This window comes from Rhamphochromis sp. 'chilingali' (assembly GCF_963969265.1).
Source record: "Rhamphochromis sp. 'chilingali' genome assembly, chromosome: 16".
Lineage (NCBI taxonomy): Eukaryota > Metazoa > Chordata > Actinopteri > Cichliformes > Cichlidae > Rhamphochromis > Rhamphochromis sp. 'chilingali'.
Window position 1 is genome coordinate 23,289,936 of NC_137943.1, and position 24,169 is coordinate 23,314,104.

A 24,169-nucleotide genomic window follows, 5' to 3' on the forward strand; every position below is an offset into this window, starting at 1 on the left:
CAGTTTCTTTATCTCCAGAGCTTCTTTCACAGTCAGGCTCTTGCAGAATCAGCAGTCACCTTGTGCTCCAACCAACAGAAAAGAAAATCAAGCTGCTAGATCTTAATATAACACATGTGTAGTTTATCTCTTGAACACTGGAGGACCCTCAGGCACTCTGGAGTTAATGATTTAGAAGCCTTTGAGAGTGATTATTAATGTACTTTAAGACACACTTTGTTGCTGCATTTTTGTGTCCTCTTTGTGCACTGGCTAAGGAGTCAGAACATGTGTGACCAATTTCAGCTGTTCATATATTTGAACATTGAGTTAAAAGGTGACAAATGTCAACAGGTCTCAGGTTTTAAAATCTTCCCTTTTTGTTATTGTCAACATTGGTATTGAAAGATTAAAACTATCACATCTAATATCACCACACTAATTTGCTGGACACAGTGTAATTATTGCTTTGCTACAAAGTCTAAGCAAGTTAACAAATTAATTTACAATCTATACTGAGCTAAAAATGGCTAAACAAACAGTTTTTTTCTGTGATAAGCACACTGAATACAAAAATTAAGTTAAAATTAAACCAAGGCACAGAGATATCTGATAATGATGATTAGGCAGGTGGAAGATCTCCAGGTTTTCACTGTACTTCATTTGCTTGTAAGAGTCACATTCTCCTCTCTCGCAAACTGAAAAGAAAACAGAAATCCACTCTGGTCAGATGCTTACCACAATGCATGCTACTCCAGGTACCTCCCATCCCTTTCATTATGAATCACATATAATATGATGTAAAATTTGATGTTACCTTTTCATCAGAGGAGGTTGGCAACTTCTTTCCTGTGTGGATCGTTTTGATCTTTGTAGCCCTGGTTAGCGATCCAATTATTAATAGTAGTTAGATGGTCATCTGTCATAACACCTTTGTTTTTAAGCTGGTCAGACCATTCCTTTACCATCTTTTCACTGTGGTGTGGAAAACTTTTTTCAAAATCTTTAAGTCTGCTTTTGCTTATATTTGTATTCTGGAAGTTTTTGAAGTTCCTGCTACTATCCAACCAGAATCTTGGCATTGAACCAAGGATTGTCAGCTTGAAAGTACCCACAACATCATTACTACTTATGGCTGCAGCCAAGAGGTCTCTGAAGGCTGGTGATTTTGTACTGGGAAATTCACGATGTACTTCTGCAGGCACATAAACTGTTGGAAGTTCACGGCCATGATATTTATGTACATCAGAAATGTTCCCAGTAGATGAGTTTGTTGCCACTTCAAGCATGGCTTCTGCTAATCTGCTATTCTGGTTCAATTTTCTGGCCTTCAATATGCTACTGACTGGTGGCTGGTGATCTGCATTGATGAACTTTCCAATTCCTTTATTTCCTTTTGCATGTGTTTGCCAGTTTTTGTATTTTTCTACTTGGCCAACTAATTTCTGACGTAACTCTTTGCTTTCTTTTATGGCTTGTTTGGGTGCAGTTCCCTCTAACATGTACCAGTCCCCTCCCCTGATTGTTTCAGTTAATTCTTTCCGCTTGATGAAAGGCTCCCATTGGCCTGGGTAACTGAGGAGAGCATCAGCCTCCACAGATCGAAGACGATTTGCTTCCACAGTGATCTCTTCTTCACTGGCTTGTGGTTTCATTCCACGTGCCCAAGCAGAAAACAGACAGCTCTTGCCTTTGTTGTCTATGCTCACTGTCTGGTTATTGATGTGCACATCATAATGGCCATCGGGGTATTGGTCACTCTTTGGTCTGTAGATCAGGGTCACAGTTTGATTGGCATGTTGAGTGTCTGGGCTCAGCTCCTGCATTTTGGTAAGTCTTCCATTGCTGTCCTCTGTTAGGATGACAACTTTAGTGCCAGTGGCTTCTGACAGGACTCTGATATCAAGGATGGTGCCTGCAGTCGTGGAGTTCTTGATCTTTTCAGCATGTGATCGTGAGCGCTGACCTGCCTCTCCTTCAACTTTTAGGTTAGAATTTGGGTGTTTTGGCATGTATGCAATGTATCTGTTTTCCTGTCCTGCTCTGAGCTTTTCCTCTGTTCTTTCACTCTTTAAACCCTTTCTCACATATTTACCAATAACACCATTTGCCTTGTCTTTAACAATAGAAACAATGTGACTGGAGAACTTCTGGTGGAAAACTTCCACCAAAGCATCAGCCAATAACGTACTGATGGTGCTGCCTAAATCCTGCTTGAAATCTTTCAGCAGTTTAATGTCTTCTGCAGACAGATCACTTACATTCACAGTCTCTGATTTTCGTTGCTTTTCTTTAAATATTTTCAGCTGTTCGTGAAAATTTGAAAAAAAGTTGTCTGACAGGCTGAGCACTGCACTGATGGCTTCTCCTGCCAGTGTGACCATGTGGACACCTTGTATAAATGTCAGAATTGTTTTTGCTGTTCCTCCAGTGTGTGATTTAGCTTTTTCAATCACTTTGTAGAGGGATGAATTCAGTTTGTTCTGCCAGCTGAGGTCTTCATGGAATGGCTGTATTGCAGTTTTGCTTAAGTCTGTGAAAACAGACTTTCTTCTCTCGTCATTCAGGAGATCATGAAGTTGTTTTTTGTCCTCAAGGTGTGAAAGAATAATGAGGTCTACTAATGAAGATGACGGCTCTTTTTCTATTTTTAATTTCACTTCGTGATCAGTTCTCTCTTTCACCTTGCTTTTGATTTCTTCTAATATTGTTTTAATTATTTCATCTTCTGCCTTTCCCAGTCCAAAGGTGATGAGTTCTTCTGCAATTTGTTTACCTGTGTGTTTTACTGCATTCTTCATATTTGTCTTTAAAACAACACTGAAGCCATCTTTAGCTTGTCTAGAGAGAAATTTTGGCATTGACTTAAGCTGTTTGCCAAATTTAACTAAGGATTTAAAACATTTGAAGCCCTTTGAAATCAGCTTTCCAACTCCGAACCCAATGAGAGAGACACCAATAGAAATGGCTTTTTCTATAGCCCATGACTTCCAGCTGAATTCTCCTGTCACCATGGCCTCAATGCCAGTGATGCAGTCTGATATTCCCTCAATAATCAGTCCCATTCCAACTTGAGCAAATGTTCCAAATGTAAATGCAATGAGCAGTGCTCCTCCAACAATCTGTAAAACTCCAAGAAAGAACACCAGCAGACCTTCCCATGAGAAACGAGGCCTTTCTTCCACAGAAAATACATATTTCAGACCTCGTCTGTAGAGATTGTAAGCTTCATCTTGGAGATCTTTATCAGCATCTGAAAATAGTGAGAACATTGGGGATTTTGGGGCTATTGCATCCCTCCCTTTCTCTCTTATTTCTCGTAACTTTTGGATGGCCTCAGTAATGTTTTTTTCAAAGTAACTATACATTGTGGACCTGGTTGATAACTGTTTTTCCAGGCTGGTTGTGTTGCTGTTGGCTGAGTCTGCAGAGGACATTTTTACAAACTGAAGACAGACTATTAGTTCCTCATTAAGAAACCTCAAAGATTCCTGTGCCTTTGTTAGATCATCTATGGCCTTAGGGAGATAATCTGATTTCTTTTGTTGTATAGTACAGTATGCATGATTGTAAAATGCTACAGCTGCCCAGCTTTTATCCTGTTTCATGGCTTTTTCAAACATTATGGCTGCAGCATCCCACTTTTTTTCATCCAGTGCAATATTTCCAAACTTGATGTAGTGATAAATGCTGGAACATGGTGAAGTCTGACTTTCAGACTGACTTTTTGCCTTTGACAAATCAGCTTTCAGACTCTCTTGCAGTTCATTTCTCTTCAACTGATCAATTTCTTCTGATTTAGTTTGCAGCCAAATCCCCCAGAACTCATTCATGATGGCAACAACAGCTCTTTCCTCGTCTCCATCAGTGGTGTCATAAATATCTTGAAGTGTTTCACAGTATTCTGAAAACAGGTCCTCCCGCAGTTTCATCTCAGCAACATCGTTCATCATGTAACTTATCTTTTCTGCTGCAAGTCTGTCTCTTGTGCTCTTGGCTTCCTCCAGAGAGGACACTGTGCTGAAAGATGGCTGCAGGTGTTCAGTGGAAATGATTATCTGAGCAGATCCAGGTTTACCTTTGCGTGCAGTTCTTCCAAAAGCCTGGAGTTCCACTCTTGTGTTCTCAGCAAGGAAAGAGAGGATCACAAATAACCCTCCATTATTGTTCACCTCTGTGGACACTTTAATGTCTGTGCCACGGCCGGCAAGGTTTGTGGCAACAATGACATCACCAGGAAGCAGCTCCTTGTCTATTTTACTCAAACTGTCTCTGTCACTGCGGCAGTAGAGAATCAATTTTTTATTTGGGATGCTGCTCTTCAGCTCTTCGTAGATCTCTTTGGCTTTGTTGATAGTTTCACAGATCACCAACGCTGCTCTTCCTTCTCTGTATGAATTTGGGGAAATCTGAGCCGTGACCACATCTTTTATTTCAGATTCCCATTCTTCAGCTGTTTTTTTCAGAGTACCTTTGACCTCAAATAACTTTTTCCTGTTGAATGTTGGTATTTTGCACACAGAGAGATTTGGATACAGGTCCTGCAAAAACTGAATGTCTGCTTTGCTCCCCAGTGTTCCTGTTGTTCCGTATATTTTCCCCTGGTATTTCTCAAAAAAAGAAACGTTGGAAATGTAGTTTGTCACTGTTGAAATTGTGCTCAGTTTGACTTGGTGTTTAATCTCCACAAACTGCTGCAGACCATCACCCCATTTCTTATTCAGTTCAACAATACCAGTGGATCTGAAGTCCACTGGACAGACGTTGTCATTTTCTACGACATATTCTTGTCCTTGTTTCAGTAACATTGCCAGAAAGGCATTCTGAACCCACACTGAGACTTTCTTCTCCACCAGAGTCTTCAAGAATCCAGGAATGCTGATTTTGTCTTTATTGTTTTCACATGGGGTGTACTGAATACTCTCAGAGATCAATTCTGCAATGGGCTTGACAAGAACTTCTTCTGACTTATAGAGAGGACAACACAATCCTTCCTCCAAGACAAGAAATGAAAGCTCTGGGATGTCCAGGTCATTGTATGGACTGCACTTTTGAAGACAGAGCAGTCCCTTGTCATCTAGCGTGTAAACAGTAAAGCCGTAAGGCACATAGTCCTCAATTTCTTTGAAAAAGTCAACCATAGCATCCTGACTCACTGTTTTCAGTTTAATGAGAAGTTCATGGTTTTCACTCTTGTAGATATCTTCTGAAAATCCTTTTGGCACAATGTTGGATTCTTCAGCAATAGTTAAAATGTCCATTGGATCACTAATTTCAGTGTCTTCTGTGTTCATTGAGTCATAGATGGCCTTGAAGAATGAAGCAGGAGGACCTCGTACAAATGTCTGATGTCCTGTAGATAGGAAGCCATACTGACTGACGTGGCTCCAGATCATGGTGAGAATAATGTTCAGGTGCTGCATGGAGACCATGGGGCTGGACAGGTATGTCAGCTGCACTCCCTGATCCAGCAGCAGTGAGTCCACTTCATCGATAATGATGCACTGAAAGTTACGATCAGGCCTCACATCCTTCATCTCAAATATTTGGCGAAGGTGATCAGCAGCAAAGGCTTCAATGGTTCCATAGACCACGTCCTTCTGATAGCATTCTTTCCGATCTTTATCCTCATTTTTATTTGTGTTTGTGTCGACTGTAATGCCAAAGTATTTGTAAAATTCTGCCCATTCTTTAGCATCTCTTTGACATAACACAGAGGAGCTGGACACCACATCCACCTTTTCACCTCTAAGCACACGCAGCACTGCAAACATCGCTATGACACAAGACTTCCCTTCTCCAGTTCCCATCTCCAGGAGCTTCCCAGTGTCAGACAAGGCCAACAGGCACCAGCTTATCATCTGAGTTGCCCTGGGAAACCACTTCCTTTCATCTTTGTGGAGGTGTACAGCATTGCATAAGACTGCAAGAACTTCCTGAAGGTCCTCTGTCTCCATGCTGTGACTCAGAGTCCTAGCTCGCCGTATATCTCTCTGTTTTTTAATTTCACCAGTTTCGATGAGGTTTGTTACATGAGTTACTATGTTGTATGATTTACTCAGTGTTTGTTCGTCAATTTCTTTCATCTGCCGTATTTCATAAAAAAGGTTGTCAATGCTTTCAGTTTTCTCATCTTTAAGGCTCTTTTCTAGATGCTGGATCAGATTCTTAGTTGTGCATGAATCTATGAGCTCAAGGAGAGATTTATTGTTTTCATCTTTCCACTTGGAAGAAACCTGATATGTTTCCACCAAATGTAAAATCTTCATGATGGAAATACAGCTTTTATCATGATGGTGTATAGTTAATGCTTCAAGAACGTTTAAGGCCTCTACTGGTGACCAAAGTCTTTGTTCCCCAAGATTTGAAACCATCTCAAAAACTCCTTTGGTTTTTTTTTTTTTTGAGTCTTGAAATTGTTCCACACAGGCAAATAAAATCTCCAAACACCACTTGCCTGCAGGATCTGTCATGTTTTTAACAGCTTCTGTTTCACTAACAAAACTTTTCATCAGATTCTCCAGAAAGGTCAAAATGAAGATCTCATTAAAAAGCAGTTCCTTTCTGGTGATTTTCTTTGAGATTGTGATGATTTTATTGTCAGTGATTGTGTCTTTGTTTAGGGTACTGTGAAGGACCTGAAAAAGGGCCTTAATAAACATGTGTATCAGTCCCACATCTTCACTGTGAAATTTACTCATGAGGTTCTGCAGGACCTCCGCAGCAAACACCAGGGAGTCATCGTCTTTGAGTCTTGAAAGTTCCAGAGCATGCAGAGCACTGAGACTTTGTTTTTCAATAATAAATCCACGACTAAACGGTGTATGCCCTGTTTCCATTGCCTGTATGCCATGTTGAACATAATCTGACACAAAATCATCCATTGTACCATAAACAATGTCTGCTTCATAGACATCCTGGAATGATAGGTCAGTCTTCTTCACGTTTGTGTTAAGTGAAATGTTAAGGTGCTTGTAGAAGTCAGACCACTCCTTTGTTTGCTCCTCTGAGTGAAGATCAGAGCTCAGCACAATGTCCAATTTGTTTCCCATGCAGACTTGCATGGCTGCAAACATGGCTGTAACACATGGGTCTTCTTCCACACCAACCAGTTGTACCACTCCACTTTTATGAGTCAGCACCAGTCCACACCACCGCACCACCTGCCTCACTGTGGGCCACCGGCCTCTTATGTTGAACACTGCTTTGCAGAGCTGACACAGACATTTCTGTATGTTGTCTGCATTCAAAGATTCACATTTAAATGAATCTTTCATAAAAGTTTCTTCTTTTGGTACATTTTCTGTATATTTCAGGACACCAGTGTTAATGTTTTTTATCATATCAATGACAGAGTCATCCAAATTCCACAACATCTTTACTTCTGCTAGAACTGCAGTTACACTGTTCTCATCGTTTCCTCTTAGAGTCTTTTGTAAATCCTGACAAAATCTCTCAGCAGCAGCAGATTCAAGGAGCTGGATTAGAGAGTGCCCACAGTCATCTATCCAGTCTGGTGGTATGTCATACACTCGTACCAAGGTAAGGATTTGAGTTATGGAATCATCATCTGCATATTTCTGTGACAGTGCTTTAAGCAGAGTGACTGCTTCCATTGGAGTCCATTGGTTTCTTTGTACAAGTTTGAGGAGCATTTCAGTGGATTTTGAGTGGGCTTCTTTTCCATTTAGATCTGTGAGTGTGAATAAGAGAAGCTTTAAACACTGGATTTCCATCTTTAAAGTGAACACAGAGGCTCTTCCAACTGCACTCTGCAGTGATGATGTGAGGGTGCTCAGGAATTCAATTATAAAGAGGTTCTCAGTGGAAATCTCATATTCTGCCCATTGTTTGGCTATGAGGACAGCATCATTATCAGATCTGTCACGGTCATTGAAAACATGCATCAGGTTCAGATACAGGGCTTGAGACAAGAGGAAACTCTCAAAAACACCACATGCTGATTGGCTGATGGATACCAAAAGGGACTGCATATGATTGGAGATGGTTTGTAGGGAAACTCCTTCAGATATTTCCAGAGACAGAGCACAGAGCTCTGTGATGAACACCTGAGTGTGCTGCAGAGTGCTAATGGATGGAGGAGCACGAATCCACTCATCAAACAGAAGTTTGTCCAGGACTGAAAGGATCTCACTGAGCTGATTCAGATTGAGATTTGAAACTGGGAGACTGCATTTCACTGAGAGGATTTCAAGAAGGTCATCACTGTCACTACTTGATTCACAGTAAGCTGCAAATTCATCCAGACACCCTATTAGAACATCTCGCTTGGACTCACATTCATCTAAGATGTAGCTGCTCAATTGTTTCTCAAGCTGCTCTTTAGCTTGTTGGTGAGATTCCTTTAGTCTTTGACTCAGTTTTTCTTTCTGTTGCTCCTCTCCTCTCCTCTTCTCCTCCTCTCTTCTCCTCTCCTCTTCTCCTCTCCTCTCCTCTTCCCTTCTCCACTCCTCCTCTCTTCTCTTCCTTTCCTCTTCCCTTCTCCACTCCTCCTCTCTTCTCTTCCTTTCCTCTTCTCTTCTCCTCTCCTCCTCTCTTCTCCTCTCCTCTTCCCTTCTCCTCTCCTGCTCTCTTCTCTTTCTTTCCTCTTCTTTTTTCCTCTCCTCCTCCTCCCTTCTCCTCTCCTCTTCTCTTCTCCACTCCTCCTCCCTTCTGTTCCTTTCCTCCTCTCTTCTTCTCTCCTCTTCTCTTCTCCTCTCCTCTTCTCTTCTCCTCTCCTCCTCTCTTCTTCTCTCCTCTTCTCTTCTCCACTCTTCCTCTCTTCTCTGTCTTTCCTCTTCTCTTCTCCTTTCCTCCTCTCTTCTTCTCTCCTCTTCTCTTCTCCTTTCCTCCTCTCTTCTTCTCTCCTCTTCTCTTCTCCTCTCCTCCTCTCTTCTCTTCCTCTCCTCTTCTCTTCTCATTTCCTCTTGATCTCTGATTGGCTTATTAAAGCAATAATCACACTCATATGCATCATCGTAACCAACTGGTCTGTAGTATTCACCTCCATTGAACACATATACGTATCGCCCATGAATAGTACTTTTGTAGAAGTCATCAAATGATTTGCATGGAGGCAAGACTTTAAAACATTTGCAGCATCTCAGGGAGCTTCCCATGTTACTCTCCTTTGGTAATTCATTACCCATTTTTGATGTTTTGGTGTCTAGAAGAAAGGTTTCTAGAAGAAAAAAAAAAGAAAGAACAACTTAATGATCACAGACTACCCCAAGGCAGTGCCAGAGCATTTAGGCAAAAAGTATCACTCAAGCGCTGGTTTAGGTCATCTCCCAAGACAGGATCCTGGGATCAATTGGGATAGAAGGCAGAGGCAGTGATACAGGAAACAAAAATGAGCCTGCCAAGCTGGTGAGTGAGAAAGGGTAAAGAAAACACTGCACAAACCTACGCTGCCCAGCCTTTTCCTCACAAACCACGATTATTAACAAAGGGGATGAGCTGAGGCTACAGCTGGAAGATAATAGACTCACTGGGGACTGCTGCAGAGGATTTACCCAGCAAAACCCAATGCACTTGTCAATACAGAAACCAGAACTCAAAGAAACAACAGCAAGGTGGGGGTCTTTCCCTTTATATTAATGAAAAATGAGCAAATAATACTAAGACTGTGGACAATCACTGCTCTCCAGACTTAGAGTTTGTGAGATTTTTCTTCCTCGTGAGATTCAAGCTATTCTGACCACGGCACTAGATATAGCTTCCAATGCTAAATCTAACTCAGCCCTTAGCCTTCTACATAATGCCATTCACACCCACCTGAATAAGAAAGATGAATAAGAAGCAGCACACATTAAAGCTGACGTCTTTAATCATGTGGACTTAAAAGTAGTGTTCCCCAAATTTCACCTGCATGTAAACTGTGCTACATCTGCGAAAAGGATAAAGTCTGCTCCAACATTAAACAGAGCTACTACAAAGCCTCACCATCACCCGCCTGGGCCAGTTGGACCACATATCCCTGTTTATGTTGCCAGCTTACATCCCCCTCGGGAAAGGTTTTATTAGAGACAGAGCTAAGCATTTTGCAATTTGGCATAATTTGTAAAAGTTTCAATTTCTCTGGTATTGAACAGCAGAAATTAGGCTTTCTTGTCAGAGGTCATTTTTGAAAAAGTAAATAAATAAATAATAGTGGGCGACAGTGCTGTAAAGAACAGTAGACTGGTGAAAAAGCTTGCACACAATTGCAGCCAGTGACATATTTACTAAAAGAATCTTTGAAAAAAGTGGGATACAGTAATATTGTTTTCCAATGGAAACTAAAAAACAGGTCACTGCCTATTCAAATACACTCAGCACTGAAGTCATTAGACTTAACCGAGTAATAAAACAGATTTGCTCCTGGGATACACTGCATTGGCCGTTGGAGTCTGGGGCTCAAGCTCATATATGTGTGGAAGTAACAAAATAATTTCAGAGTATTTAATCAAATAAATGTTCAGTTTATTCCAAAATAGAAAAGGCTTTTACTTTGAATTACATCTCTGCTCTCCTTGTAATATATGCATTCAAATAAAATAATTTGAATGCAGCTAAACAGAAACAACATAAAAAGACATTACATTTTCAACTTCGTTTAACCCGATTTAAGCCTAGAAGTCTTTTACCACATGTTGTGGGCATCTGTTGAATTAACAGCAGCCTTTTTCTTCTTTTAAAGAAAGACATAAACTCATCATTTCAAATCCTGTTTGTAAATTGCTTCCATTTTACATTTTAAGCACCCCCAAAACAAAAGCTTCCCTGTCAACTTGTGGCATCACGGCAGCATCTTAGTACCATCTAAGTATGTTTCTCTAAGTAAAAAGGTGAATGGTGATACTGTCATGTTTGGAGTTGGTTCAAGTGTGGACCCAAAAGCAGACAGAGGAGGAGGCAGATTGCAAAGTGAAGCAAAACTAAATATAACATACATGAGACAAGAGTTTCCAAAATAAACCAGGAAATAACTAAAGCATGAGAACACCTTACACAGAGATGGGTGGTATATACTGAAACAGTGACTAAAAGCAAACTATAACCAAGAACTAAGCTAGATAGCAAAACTGTAAATAAGAATAGCCCAAGGATGAAAACAAAGAAACTAACCATGAATATTTGTAATAGAAAACTCCAAAAACTCAAAGCACCATAACACAGGACACCCCAAAATAAACATAAAAGCAAATGACAAGATTTTAACTAGCTGTCTCTCCAGCAATATGTTATATTGTGGACTGTATTGTGGATGCTGTCCCCAAATCTTAAATGAATAAATAAGATGTCATTAACACAGCAGTAGGCTCAGGCTATAACTAAACAATGGACACTCCATGCAGTTATGTCTTACATACTTGGCTTTGAAATGACGACTCTGGTTCAGTTTTGTTGAATTCCTATTTCCCGACTCAAGCAAAGGAGTGCGGAGTCGGGAAATAGGAAAAAAGGCCACACTTCAAATTCTTGCCAACTAATATTTTTACCAGAGGTGTGGACTCGAGTCACATGACTTGGACTCGAGTCAGACTCGAGTCATTAATTTTATGACTTTAGACTTGACTTGAAAAAATGTTCTAAGACTTGTGACTTGACTTGGACTTTTACACCAATGACTTGGGACTTGAATTGGACTTGAACCGGTTTACTTGAAAAGACTTGATATTTTACCCCAAATATAAAATTTAACACGCATATTATATAGAGATTGAAAATGTGACGTCATTCACGGGTAGAACCGCAAAGGATTCTGGGAACTCGTGGCAAGCGGTACTAGCGCACGCAGGCTTTCAATTAAAATCAGTTATACAGCGATAAAAAGAAACACAAAAATGTCAAGAAGCTGTTGTATTATTAACTGCAATAGCCGGTCGCATGACAGCCACGGGAAGCCGACGGGTAAAGAGATCGGTTGTTATCGGATTACGTCGTTGAAGAGAAATTGTTCGAGCCATGTTTCCGAAGTGACAAAGACGCGACTGGATTGCAGCCATTCAAAGATCAAATATAACGTCCCAGAACACTCCAGCTCACAGGTTAGTCTGCTCCAAGCATTTACACGAAGGTCAGAGTTTTGTAGTAGTTAATACGTCATTTTTCTTAACATAATTGGTGATATAGGTTACAAGCAAGTCTGGCGCTGAACAGAAATTGTCGCGCTATGCTTCTTTGTTTATTGTGTTTATTGTGCATAAATAGTAAATTATCCTGACACAATATTGTGTTTCGCTTCTGTTATTATGGTACATTGACAAAAACACATACTTTTATTCACAGGATAAAACAGGTTTTTTGTATCACTAATTGCCCAGTACGATTACAGCATACAGTATTATTGTCACTGCTACATTTCTGTGATGGGTACCAGAAATTATTTCCACTACTAATTAATTACCGTTGAGCTCAAAGGTCCTATTAATAAACGGTTAACGAATGTGTATTTATGATGACGATTTGTGAGACTGGTAAACTTATGATACGTACGATGGTCTTTACTTTCTACACGGTGCATTTCAAGGTCCTGTACCCATCCGTCGGTAAACTGTACCTGGGCTTGTTGCAGTGACCGGAAGTTACTAAACTTCATGAGTGTATGCACTCACTCCAAGAACCGTATAATTATAAATATGCATATAAATATGCTACGATGAGATAGCTGACTTCATCCAACTAGCAAATGTTGTCCAGGCTACGTTGGTGATACAGTTTTTTTTTAATGTGTATGATATTTTTGTCATGCGATTTTAAAGCTGGTCCTACAACCGCATCCAAGAATAACATGCAGCTTATCTCAGAACTGTCCGTGAAAATTATTCTTGGAGCTAGGTTTAATTGAGCTGCATTTTATAGAGGTGCAATTTCACAATTTGTGTATATTTTCTAAGTTCACTATTTTGTCATGTGTTGAGAAAAACACAGATTTTAAAATTACATGGTCTAATATTTACATTTAGCATAACTGCAACATTTTTTTTTTCATTTTTTTTTTTTTAAAGACTCGAAAGGACTTGAAATTCAAAGTTTCAGACTTGTGACTTGACTCGGACTTTTACACCAGTGACTTGAGACTCGACTCTGACTTGCCTGACATTACTTGAGACTTGACTTGAGACTTGAGGATAAAGACTTGAGACTTACTTGAGACTTGCAAAACAATGACTTGGTCCCACCTCTGATTTTTACGTCCAGTAGATGTCCTACTAGAGCAAATGAAGCTTCAAGAAGCTTTGCGCTGGGGTGAACCAATTGGATGAAAAGCTTCAATGCTTCATGAAGCTTCATCTGCCCATCAGTTATCATGTTACTTGTTTTAATATCAATCTAAAACTTAATATTTGACCGAATAAAACTTACCGCAGCAGCAAGAAAAAATGGCGACCGAAGATTCTGAAATGCGAAGCTCCACAGGAAATGAAGGCGTGGTCTAATTTAACACCCACAGTGTTAAAATGCAGTAACGACTAAAGTCCACACTTACACTTTTCAGGAATCAACTCCCGATGTGTTATTTTAACTCGATTAAGTGTTGAACTAACTCGGAACTCTGTTGAAATCTACTAACACTGAAAAATCAACACTGGCATTTTTGCTGTGTATATGTGAGGATGTAGAAACTGTGAAGAGAGAATGGGGGACTGAGAAACAACAAGGGAAAAGCAGAAGTGCAAAATGCTAACCGGTGTCTTATTTTACGAGTAATATCTTTGACAGCCCATGTTGCTCATATGCAGAGGAATTTGGCTGAAAGTCTTTTCTCCTCAGTGCATCTCTCCATCAGTATTTTCTAACTGTATCTTTGGGAAATATAAACATGCAAAACAAGTCCATCTAAACAACACCATGCAGCTCTGTGTGTCTTCATAGCTCCAAATTAGGTTAACTTAGTGTGTGCACAGTAACCTTATTGCCATCTGTCAAACAGATTATTTAATAGCCAAATCTAGAAATGAACACACACACACACAACACACAAAATACAGCACTTACTTTCTTGCTATGTCAAAATAAAAGCAATACAAAAACAACTTCTCATCATTAAGTTTTTTTTATGCTTTATGTGTAATAATGGCCATAACTCCTAGTAGTTAATAGCCCTACTTTATGATAACCTCTTGAAGTTAAGCTAAAAGTCTGCGCATAAATCACATTTTGACTAAAGAAATATGCATTAAAATCAGTCATTTAATCAAATCAAATTTGATTATTGATCACATATAAACAGATATGAAAGAAACTCCTTAGCTCACTCTGGATGTGCATGAAGTGTTCTGAAGTCTGCCACATATAAAATAACACATTTATGCTTTTCACCTGTCTCTTGGTGTGATTTCCTGCTGCCTCGACGTAAAGACAAAGGTACACGTCTTTGCTTCAGAGGATGTCCAACACCATCTGGGTTTACAGCTGTGTCATCCAGAAAACCACAGTTTGTGTCCCCATCGGAGCTTTTATTCTGCCCGTGAGTTTCGTTTTGAGTCGTTGTAACGGGACATGTTATGCTTTGTACGTTTTTTAAACTTTCTGTTTTGGGGTTGTTTCACCAGCTATTTACTTTTGCTTTCAGAGTTAGTCATTTGAGCTGTTTGCAAAGGTCAAGGCATGTAAGGGCTTAGAAACGTGACACTGAAAACAAATGTTGACTTTTCAGATTAAAGATATTTTCACTTGGACTATTCCACCAGGCTCCTCTCACAGTGGTACATCCCATCTTCCCAATATAGAAAAGTCACGTGTTTTCTGAGAAATTTTGTTGAAATGTCCTTAATTTATGGTTGACCATAAAACGACAACGATGCATATTAAGTAGAAAACCTTGAATCAATAAATAAGTGAGTATAAAAGTTTGTTATGGTTTTTTTTCTCATTAGATTTACTCAGTTATTGCTTTTGGTTTTTTCTTTTGTAGATGGAGTGACTGAGCAAATGGGCTGGGTGGGACTCTCCTTTACAGATATGATCCAGACCAGTTGGAGGCAGAATATCATACAATTAAAACAACAACAACAACACCAACAAAACAAACAAAAACAAAAAAAATTCTAAATTTTTAATATTGATTTAATGAAATGAATAAACCTGTGATTTTAATGCAAAGCTGCCTCTTGTTATTTACATGTTAGAATCCTAATGTTTAATGGTAAGGTTAAAAAGGTTAAAAATATTTAAAACAGCATCATCACAACATTCATCCTGCCCATACATAAAGAAGCACAATAGTTTAAAGTGTTATTAGTAATTTGCTGTGTATCAGCAGAAATACCATTGAAGTCTTACTGCACTTTAGCAGTGACCTCGCTGCTGTTTCAGTATTGTGTTAGGGTACAAATATGATCAAGGATCAATGTCAGACTTCAACATATATATTCAGTTAAATTCAGTGATGGGAATAACAGCTTTATAAGTAACGGTGTTACTAATGGTGTTACTTTTTTCAGTAACAAGTAATCTAACTAATTACTATCATTACAATGCCATTACCGTTACTAACAAGAAACTTGATCACTTCAAGATGACAAAGCAACAAGGTGTTATATACCAGTTTTTAAATTGTGTTGATAGGCCACGTAAAACCAGAGTCATGATAAACAGTATATACGCGGCGTTTTTTCCTAAATACTTTCATAACGTTTACTTTCTAAGGACAGCGCTACACTCAGAAAAATTATGGTTCTTAAATGGTTCTTCAGATGTCTTCATGGTTCTTTAAAGACCCATCATACGTCAAAGAACCTTTTTATTTTGTGGATGGTTCTTCAGCTATTACAAATGGTTCTTTAAAGAACAAAAGGTTCTTCATCCTTAGCAATCTAAGTTTGATGGTGTAAATGGCATAAATATTTATGCACTATAACGAGGCTGTGAATTATACTGTGTGTTTTCTTTGTGTGCATGTGTGTGCGAAGGGGGAGGGCGGATTACCTGGCAATTACCCTTTAAGAGAAGATGGTAGGAAACTGAATATTCAAATAAAAGTTAGAAATATTTGCTTAAAAATATACTGGTGGCAGGGGTGGGGGGACCTAAAGACCCTAACCCCCCCCCCCCCCACACACACACACACACACACACACACCCCTAACCCCACAAACCCATTATGAATATGGTGAGTTAACAAACAGTAGACACAATACACACATTCAAATACTGTACTTTAGTTTTAAATTTTAATAAAGCATTACTATTTTCTACTCCAAGGCATTACTTTTGAGATTATTATATATTTTTGAAAATATAGTATAATGATAATACTAGTTATTGTAAACTTTACAAACCACCCAGCAGTATGTAAAGTCAAATTATAAAATACAAGTAAATAACAATTGCAGAACAGAATGTCAGTGTAATGAACACACACTTCGTTTTGACAAAGCACAGCTTAGGTAAATGATCTGAGTAGTTGTTCATCACTGAGCAATTTGTTAATATGTGTTTCGAGCCAAATAAATGACAGGGAGAGAGAGTGACGTCAGAACACGTCATACTATAACCTCCCGGGAGTGGATGGAGGGGGTCAGTCGTTGCGATGCGCATGCGCAGACAGAGTGCGCGAGCGGCGGGCCTTGACCTTTCGGGAAAAAAACCACTTTCTCACGGCCGGTGTTCCAGATCTACTGGCGTTTAGATCAACTGGCGTTGGTCGAACAGATGTGTGTCAGTCTTGCGTTTCAGGAGCTGCTACCGACAAACCAGCAAAAAAACGCCAAATTTGTCATCTGTGACATTTGTGAGGTTGTCTCAAACACACTCCGTCAGTCTTGATGCTGTTGAACAACAAAATGCTTAAAAATGTGGCGAGTTTACCTGGTGATATCCTCATGCGCGACGCGATCGCGAAAACAGCAAACAATTAACACCACGCCGTTGTTGTTCACAGGACACAAAGAGTAAACGATCGGGAGACTCTTGTCGTCGTTATCGTTCCCCTCGCACGGTTTATTTCTCCGAATTCAGCGTTTTTGCTTCACAACTACAGCGTGCTGTTTACTTTGTGCACTAACATGGAGTCGAGTCAACCAGCGCCACCTCTGGCCAAGTGCCACAGCCTACAGCCAGATCAACCTGTGACACACATCTGCACCACGTTTGAATTCGTGTCATGCACATTTGTACCTTTCAATTGTGTCTGTTTGTGCGTCATGCAAATAAACCTTTGGAAAGAATGAAATGATATCATATATTTATTATCAGCCTACATTTGTACAAAATTCCAAATTATATACACAAAGTCATAGAAATCACCACTCCAATTGGTCATCATGATTTTAATATTCTCTTTTTCCATAACAATGAAATACGCCTTGGACAAATATGACACATCAATATTTCATTAGTGTTGTAACATCACATGTCGCTAGCATAGTCTGTCTGTGTCTTTTCCCTGAAAATGAATATTTCAAGCCAATATAGGCAATTCATCAACATGGCTGGAGTTATATACAGTCTGTATAAGTGTGGTTAATCTAATGAAGATTTGTAAGGAGACGGCAGTTACTGTGAATTCACAGCAGTTACACAGTGATTAGTAATAAACAGCCAGTGAGAGTGAGTGGATATGACTGTTCCCACCACTAACACATGACCATAGCCCACTACTAGATTAACTTGTGACACATCTGCACCTGCTGCTATGATCACAGTGAGTAGAGGCTGAGTGGCTGCACTTACCCCTGGTACATCCAAATCTGCCCACAAACATGTTGAAAGATGCAATGCCAGCAATGTGGATTGTCAACACTAAAAACAATCAGTAAGCAAAGACAACAGGGATCACTTTTTTCTGTTTATTTAGCACCCACAACATTTGTAGTCGCCTTCTGCACAAGGGAAGTCCACACACCGTGTGGTACCACTTTCCACAGAAGGTGCAATCTGCAAGATTGAATGAGATTGTCAGAGTCATTGTCTGGCTGTTTATTACTAATCACCTGCTGTACATTCACAGTAACTGCCATCTCCTTACAAATGTTTATTAGATTGACCACACTTATGCAGACTGTATATCACAACCAACTCTAACATGTTTGTTTGCAGAGGGCAGACACAGACAGACTACGCTAACGACATGTGATGTTACAACACTGGTGAAATATTAGTGTGTTCACGACATTTTTCGTATGGGCAAAAGTATTGATATCAGGATGGTGATTCTTATGTGTATGTCATTTGGCATTTTGTACAAATGTAGGCTGATAATAAATATATGATATCATTTCATTCATTTCAAAGGTTTATTTGCATGACGCACAAACAGACACAATTGAAAGGTACAAATGTGCATGACACGAATTCAAACGTGGTGCAGATGTGTGTCACAGGTTGATCTGGCTGTAGGCTGTGGCACTTGGCCAGAGGTGGCGCTGGTTGACTCGACTCCATGTTAGTGCACAAAGTAAACAGCACGCTGTAGTTGTGAAGCAAAAACGCTGAATTCGGAGGAATAAACCGTGCGAGGGGAACGATAACGACGACAAGAGTCTCCCGATCGTTTATTCTTTGTGTCCTGTGAACAACAACGGCGTGGTGTTACTTGTTTGCTGTTTTCGCGATCGCGTCGCGCATGAGGATATCACCAGGTGAACTCGCCACATTTTTAAACATTTTGTTGTTCAACAGCATCAAGACTGACGGAGTGTGTTTGAGACAACCTCACAAGTGTCACGGGTGACACATTTGGCGTTTTTTTGCTGGTTTGTCGGTAGCAGCTCCTGAAACGCAAGACTGACACACATCTGTTCGACCAACGCCAGTTGATCTAAACGCCAGTAGATCTGGAACACCGGTCCAAGCCCGGGTAAAGGAGCAGGGTTGGAATTGTGACATTAAAAAAAACAATAATTGCTAAAAGAAATTTAATTTGTAGTTCTAAATAAACTCTAAATGCATTTAGGACGTTTTTTACTCACTTTAAGTCTCTTCCACGATGTTATTTCGCTCTCCAACAACATAGGTTACAATTAGATTAGCATGACCAATTATGCAAATTAGGCGATGACGTCAGTTAGCGACTTCTAGCGACTTTTAGGACAACCAATAGCGATTTTCCTTACTGAGGAGTTGGCAACACTGCCCCCACCACACTTCCATCCCATCATCGGTTTCTCCGTCTTTCTGGCCCTGTCCCACTACATCCCGGAAATCGGAATACGCCCTAGTTCAATAATTCTGATTTAATCAAAAAACGCACCATGAATTCACGTCGTCGTGCTCCAGATTAAGTTTAAAGTCGGATTCCAGTTTTTCCCTCTCGGAATTTTAATTTGAAATGGTCCCTCCATAGAGATTTGCACCTCGCAAACGTCGGAGCAGCTTCACAATCCCAGAGTTAACCATTCAGAACACTGATAGCTTTTCAGCATGAACGCCCACACTAAACGAAGAGCAACGTTTAAGCTAACTTTCACTACAGAATTTTAAAGGGTTACTGTTATTTAAAAAATAATTGCTTCAGCCGCTATATAAGGCAGCATGTTAGCCTGTGATATCATGGTTTCTGTGTTCCTCGTATTTGGTAAGTCAAACAGCAGCCCCATGTTTGCAACACGTCTTTTATGTAAAGCTAACCTTAGCTTAGCTTGTAGCCTGTGTGGAGGATGCTTATCACTGCGTCCTAATCCTGTGCTTGCCTGCAGCATGTCGCGCTGCCTCCGTGGTTTCTGCGGTGTCTTGTCACACAAAGGAGTATGCAACAAGGGATGGGCAGTGCTGTCCGATGTGCCAAGAAGGTACGATAAGAAAACATTTCTAGAAGTAAACCCGCCCACATTATGTGAGTTCCCACTGTGAGAACAAAGAGTAAATAAAGAGCCGTCTATCTTATTTCATGTTACAGCTGCTTCTTTTATCTCACAATTCTTTAAGTTAATAAACCAGAAAATCTGCTGACTCTTTTTTTTTTTTTAATCATTTTTTCCCCTGAAACTGTCAATTAACCTTCATTAATAGTTAGAATTGACACAGTTCAGATAATAGCTTTCAGGAAACATCACAAGTATTGTAAATAAATTGTAACTGTTTGTCTGAGGGGGCAGCACACAAACAAGTTATTAAGTTGCATATTCAGATGAGATAAACCTTTTTTTCATACCTTCCGTCCACCTCGACTCAGTTCATCTTACACATACTGAAACGTCATTTCATATGATCAGATGTGTTGAGCATGTGCCTCTACAGCACTGCTGGCACAGGGTGAAGTAATGCAAGGCTTTGTGGCACACTATAACCATTTCAAATGTACCAGAGCTGTAGAGGTTTAAAAACAACTTGATCCCCATATTCACAGTTCAATTCACATGTTATTTATATAGCGCCAAATCACAACTACAGTCGCCTCAAGGCAGTTTATACTGTAAGGTAGACCCTACAGTAATACATACAAGAGACACCCAATGACCTCTTTTGGTATTGTCACATCTTGAAACTGCTACTGTGTGAAAAATAATGATGCACACAAGGATTGTACAGTTCTAAACAAGGCAATTTCTTATACCCATCTATTAGTACCTGAAAAAAGTTGATTCTTTTCATCTGCACGTACATTTGAATCAGTGATATAACATTTCTCTATCTATCAACAATTAGTTCTTCATAATGCCCAAAAGATGACTAGGTAAGCTACTAGTCTGTGTTATCTTGTTGTTGTAATAATTATGTGAAATATGCAGATGGTTCACAGAGCAGAGGCTCCTCCACTATCAGAAAAAGTTGTAAGTGGTGCATACTATTATCTGCTCCACAGCACTCATCCACACAGGCTTGTATTTTGCAATAATTGCGCACACCAATTGTTCTTGAAATATAAAAAATTTAGTAATATATAGTAGGAGTACAGAGGAAACTATTATATTCTGGCAGTTATTTTGCCAGTACCAGCTGGTGGTTGCTTAGTAACTTTACACAGTCTATTGTGGTGTTTAAAGTTTTCTAAAATGTGTGTCTAAAAAGATTCACCCCAGATTTAATACACTGTGCATTCACTGTGCGTTTGTGTTCTTGACCTTTAATGTGGCTTTAATGTTCACATAAATGTTGTGCTGTGTTGAACAGGTACAGTTGTTCAGAGAGACTGCACAGCATATTCAGGAACTCGGTGCCGTTCCTGTGACCTGGGGACTTTCATGAACCAACTCAATGGTCTATCTAACTGTTTCCCCTGCACTACCTGTGATACAGGTACAGATGGAAACTTCTTAGTCAAATTTTAATTTAAAAAATAAAAAGGTTTTCAAATTGCACCGATATTTTTTTTTTTAGGTCATGGTCTCTTTGTCAAGCGGAACTGTACAGCAAAAACTGACACAGTGTGTGACGTTTTAAATGGATATTACTGCAAAGGTTTGATTGACAGTAATGGATGTAGTTTGGCAGATAAACATTCACAGTGTGAAGCTGGTCAGAGGATAAAAGAATCTGGTAAGAAAAGTTTTTTTAGATGAGCTGATAAATTGTGATGTTTTTGTGTAACAACGAATGTGTTTCTTTCAGGAACCAGCAGAAGTGACACAGTGTGTGAAGACTGTCAGCCAGGCTTCTTTTCCAAAGACGGTGTGAAGTGCACTGCTTGGAAAACGTAGGTCATAATTTATAACAAAATCACTCTAAGTTTATTTTATTTTCAGTTATTGATCATCAATGTCTTAATGGAATCTCTCATATACTTGGGACTAGGGCTGTGCCACATCATATCATCTGCAATAATATCGGTATTACACTATACACTGTGTGTCGCTATAGCAAGAATATGTGTTTGTATCCTAGTGTTTATGACAAGGAGTCAAAACCATGCATGTCTGAATGTAAGAGCAGTGTGCAACTAAAAATGGAGCTACTTCAGCAGCTTCCAGTGAACACAGGACGAAAACATGCAGGAAAACTGTTTGGAAAAAAGGGAAAACAACAAACTGGTAGAAGAGGGTAAAAACACACCTTTGAGTAGAACGAGACACATGGGACATGAGCAGTCACTCGCTGCACTCGCTAGTTATCCTCTATATAACAGGAGGAGCAAACAGTGGATGGAAATTAGTGATGCAGTTACATGATGGAAAAGCAGGACTTTAAGCATAGACTGACCAAGGCAGAAAATATTTTTTATGTTTATATTTTTTTAATATTAATATATGACAATATTGTGCAGCTCCTAACATTTTACAAGAGTAAGGTCATTTAGTTATTGTCAAACTCAAGTTTTAAAATTTATTTTATACTTTGACTTGAAAATTCCAGGGAAAATACTACCTAGGCTACTTTTGTGCTTACATTTTCTTTCATTAGATTCACATTTCAGTTTAAGTAGTCTGACATTGGTGAGACTAGCTCTCTGGAAAAGAAGGATGCTTCATCTACTTACAGTTATTAATGCTGCTGCCTGTGAGCATTTAAAAAACATACAGTATTTTTTTCTATATCTTCATATCTCAGTTGTCATATATTACTCACCTCCACACAGGACTTTGGGAATTGCCCTCCTTTAGCAACCTGAGGACCAGTGATTCAGCTGATTGAACAGAAAATTAGCCAACTTTTATTTTAAAAATGTTGTAATGGTACAAGAAAAACTTTGAATTTGTTTAAAATAAAGTTTTGAATAGTTTAAACTACAGTCATAGATTATTAGAGATTCATTAATAATAACATGGTGGTGTCTCAGTTACTGTGTATTGAAGATAAACACGAGTACTTCTGGAAACCTCTGCATGTGTCTCGTTCTGTCTGTAAACATGATAGCTTGAAAGGTTTTGAATGAATTCTGATAAAACCTTGTTGGAGTGTAGAACTGACAAAAATCCTCATGACTTAAGAGTGTATAATTCTTACAAACATTGTGTGTACTATCAACACATAGAAAGCACCATATAAAAATGTAAAACAGCATGTCACATTTGACCTCTGACCTCTCCTTCAATAGATCGAGACAGATGACAGCACAGTTGAGGCATCAGTTAGTCCTGATGGCCACATTAGGACACATAAACATGAGCTCTGCTTTATCACAAACATCTTGTTTTTAGAGTGAAAACACAAGATGCTTGTCAGCAGGAATACTAACTGTAGTCCATGTACTTGTACAATGCGCTTTACAGATTTCAGTACACTGTTACATTTGATGTCAGGCTCATAAAATATAATAATTAACTTAGAGCATAAAAGTTAGAACTACTGATGTAATATTCAGACTTGCAAAATTACTTCAGTTTTTCATCAACATTTGACAGGATATCAAAATATTATAACAATTTACATAAAATTATTATCTTGAAGATTCTCTGTGGTCCTGCTCCTTCACGTGGATTAATTTGGATTTTCTTTCTCTTTCACCTCTCCTTTCCAACAGTTGCTCAAACACACAGATAAAGGTCAAAGGAAGCTCGACCAGTGACGTTGTCTGTGGGAGAACATCAAGTCAACATTACTTTGTGTTTTTACCTTTTTTGCTTTGCTCAGTAGCATTTGCTAGCCTTGTGACAGGTTAGTGCATCGTCTGCATTGTGTTGATTTTTCAGTTTAAAGCCTTAACAACACAGTGTTGCCTTTTTGTTATTGCTTAGGGTTTTTTTCCTGCTGTAACACTAATTTTCTTTGTGTACCAATAAAGCAAAGAAGAAGAAGGAAGGGAAAAAATGCCCTTTTAAAAAGAAAATTGAACTCACTAACCATGAGCAGTTTATTTATATCATTAATAGACTTTTAGCTGGGAAGGCCAGAAGACCCAGCATTGACAACTAAATAGGTGCAGTTGGATCATGGTGTTGTTCCGAAAGGCGATTTCTGGTGTTTGTGTATGTATGTGTAATGTCTTTGTTTATATTGGAAGGTAGATTGCAGTCAAAACGGTTTATGAAGGAGTTGTATATAAAATAAAGAAATTACCTGTTTTGCAAATATCTTTATGACTGCATTATTGTACCCAAATTCTAATCAGTCTGGTTGTTGGTCACTTAAAATGTCTAAAAAACTATTATGTTATATTTGTTGCAATTTCTATTAGCCTCTTGACCCAACATCTCTTTAAAAAGACATTTTTAATGTCTATGAGGTTTTGTAACTGGATCCATGAAGCACATATAAAAGTCACTTTGTCAGAAACTGATTGCAGCTTCTACCTTGTGGAAAAAATGTTGTTTATGGTTCAAAATGACTCGATATCATTCATGATGGAAATATTTGACATTTTTTTACACATTATAGGCCAACGGGT

The 24,169-nt window shown here is 39.1% G+C and overlaps 2 protein-coding genes and 1 long non-coding RNA gene across 3 annotated transcripts; 2 read left to right on the forward strand and 1 right to left on the reverse strand.

Moving 5' to 3' along the window:
- Nucleotides 1-3,601: 3,601 nt before the first annotated feature.
- LOC308383409 (protein translocase subunit SecA-like) lies at nucleotides 3,602-5,936 on the reverse strand (the record flags this gene model as incomplete). The annotated part of the gene is given in 2 exon segments (XM_080861333.1): nucleotides 3,602-3,688; nucleotides 3,690-5,936. Coding segments are annotated over 2 exon segments (2,334 nt in total).
- A 3,489-nt stretch (nucleotides 5,937-9,425) lies between these two features.
- On the forward strand, nucleotides 9,426-15,064 carry LOC308383407. The gene is made up of 3 exons (XR_013969134.1): nucleotides 9,426-9,554; nucleotides 14,326-14,434; nucleotides 14,882-15,064. It is a non-coding gene; the product is annotated as an uncharacterized lncRNA (long non-coding RNA).
- A 2,878-nt stretch (nucleotides 15,065-17,942) lies between these two features.
- Nucleotides 17,943-23,855, forward strand: LOC308412558 (tumor necrosis factor receptor superfamily member 5-like). The gene is made up of 6 exons (XM_080907011.1): nucleotides 17,943-19,483; nucleotides 19,605-19,697; nucleotides 21,019-21,144; nucleotides 21,226-21,384; nucleotides 21,457-21,541; nucleotides 23,306-23,855. The coding sequence occupies exons 1-6, from the start codon at nucleotides 19,441-19,443 to the stop codon at nucleotides 23,442-23,444; spliced, it is 645 nt and encodes a 214-aa protein (XP_080763137.1). The 5' UTR covers nucleotides 17,943-19,440; the 3' UTR covers nucleotides 23,445-23,855.
- The last annotated feature ends 314 nt before the right edge of the window (nucleotides 23,856-24,169 follow it).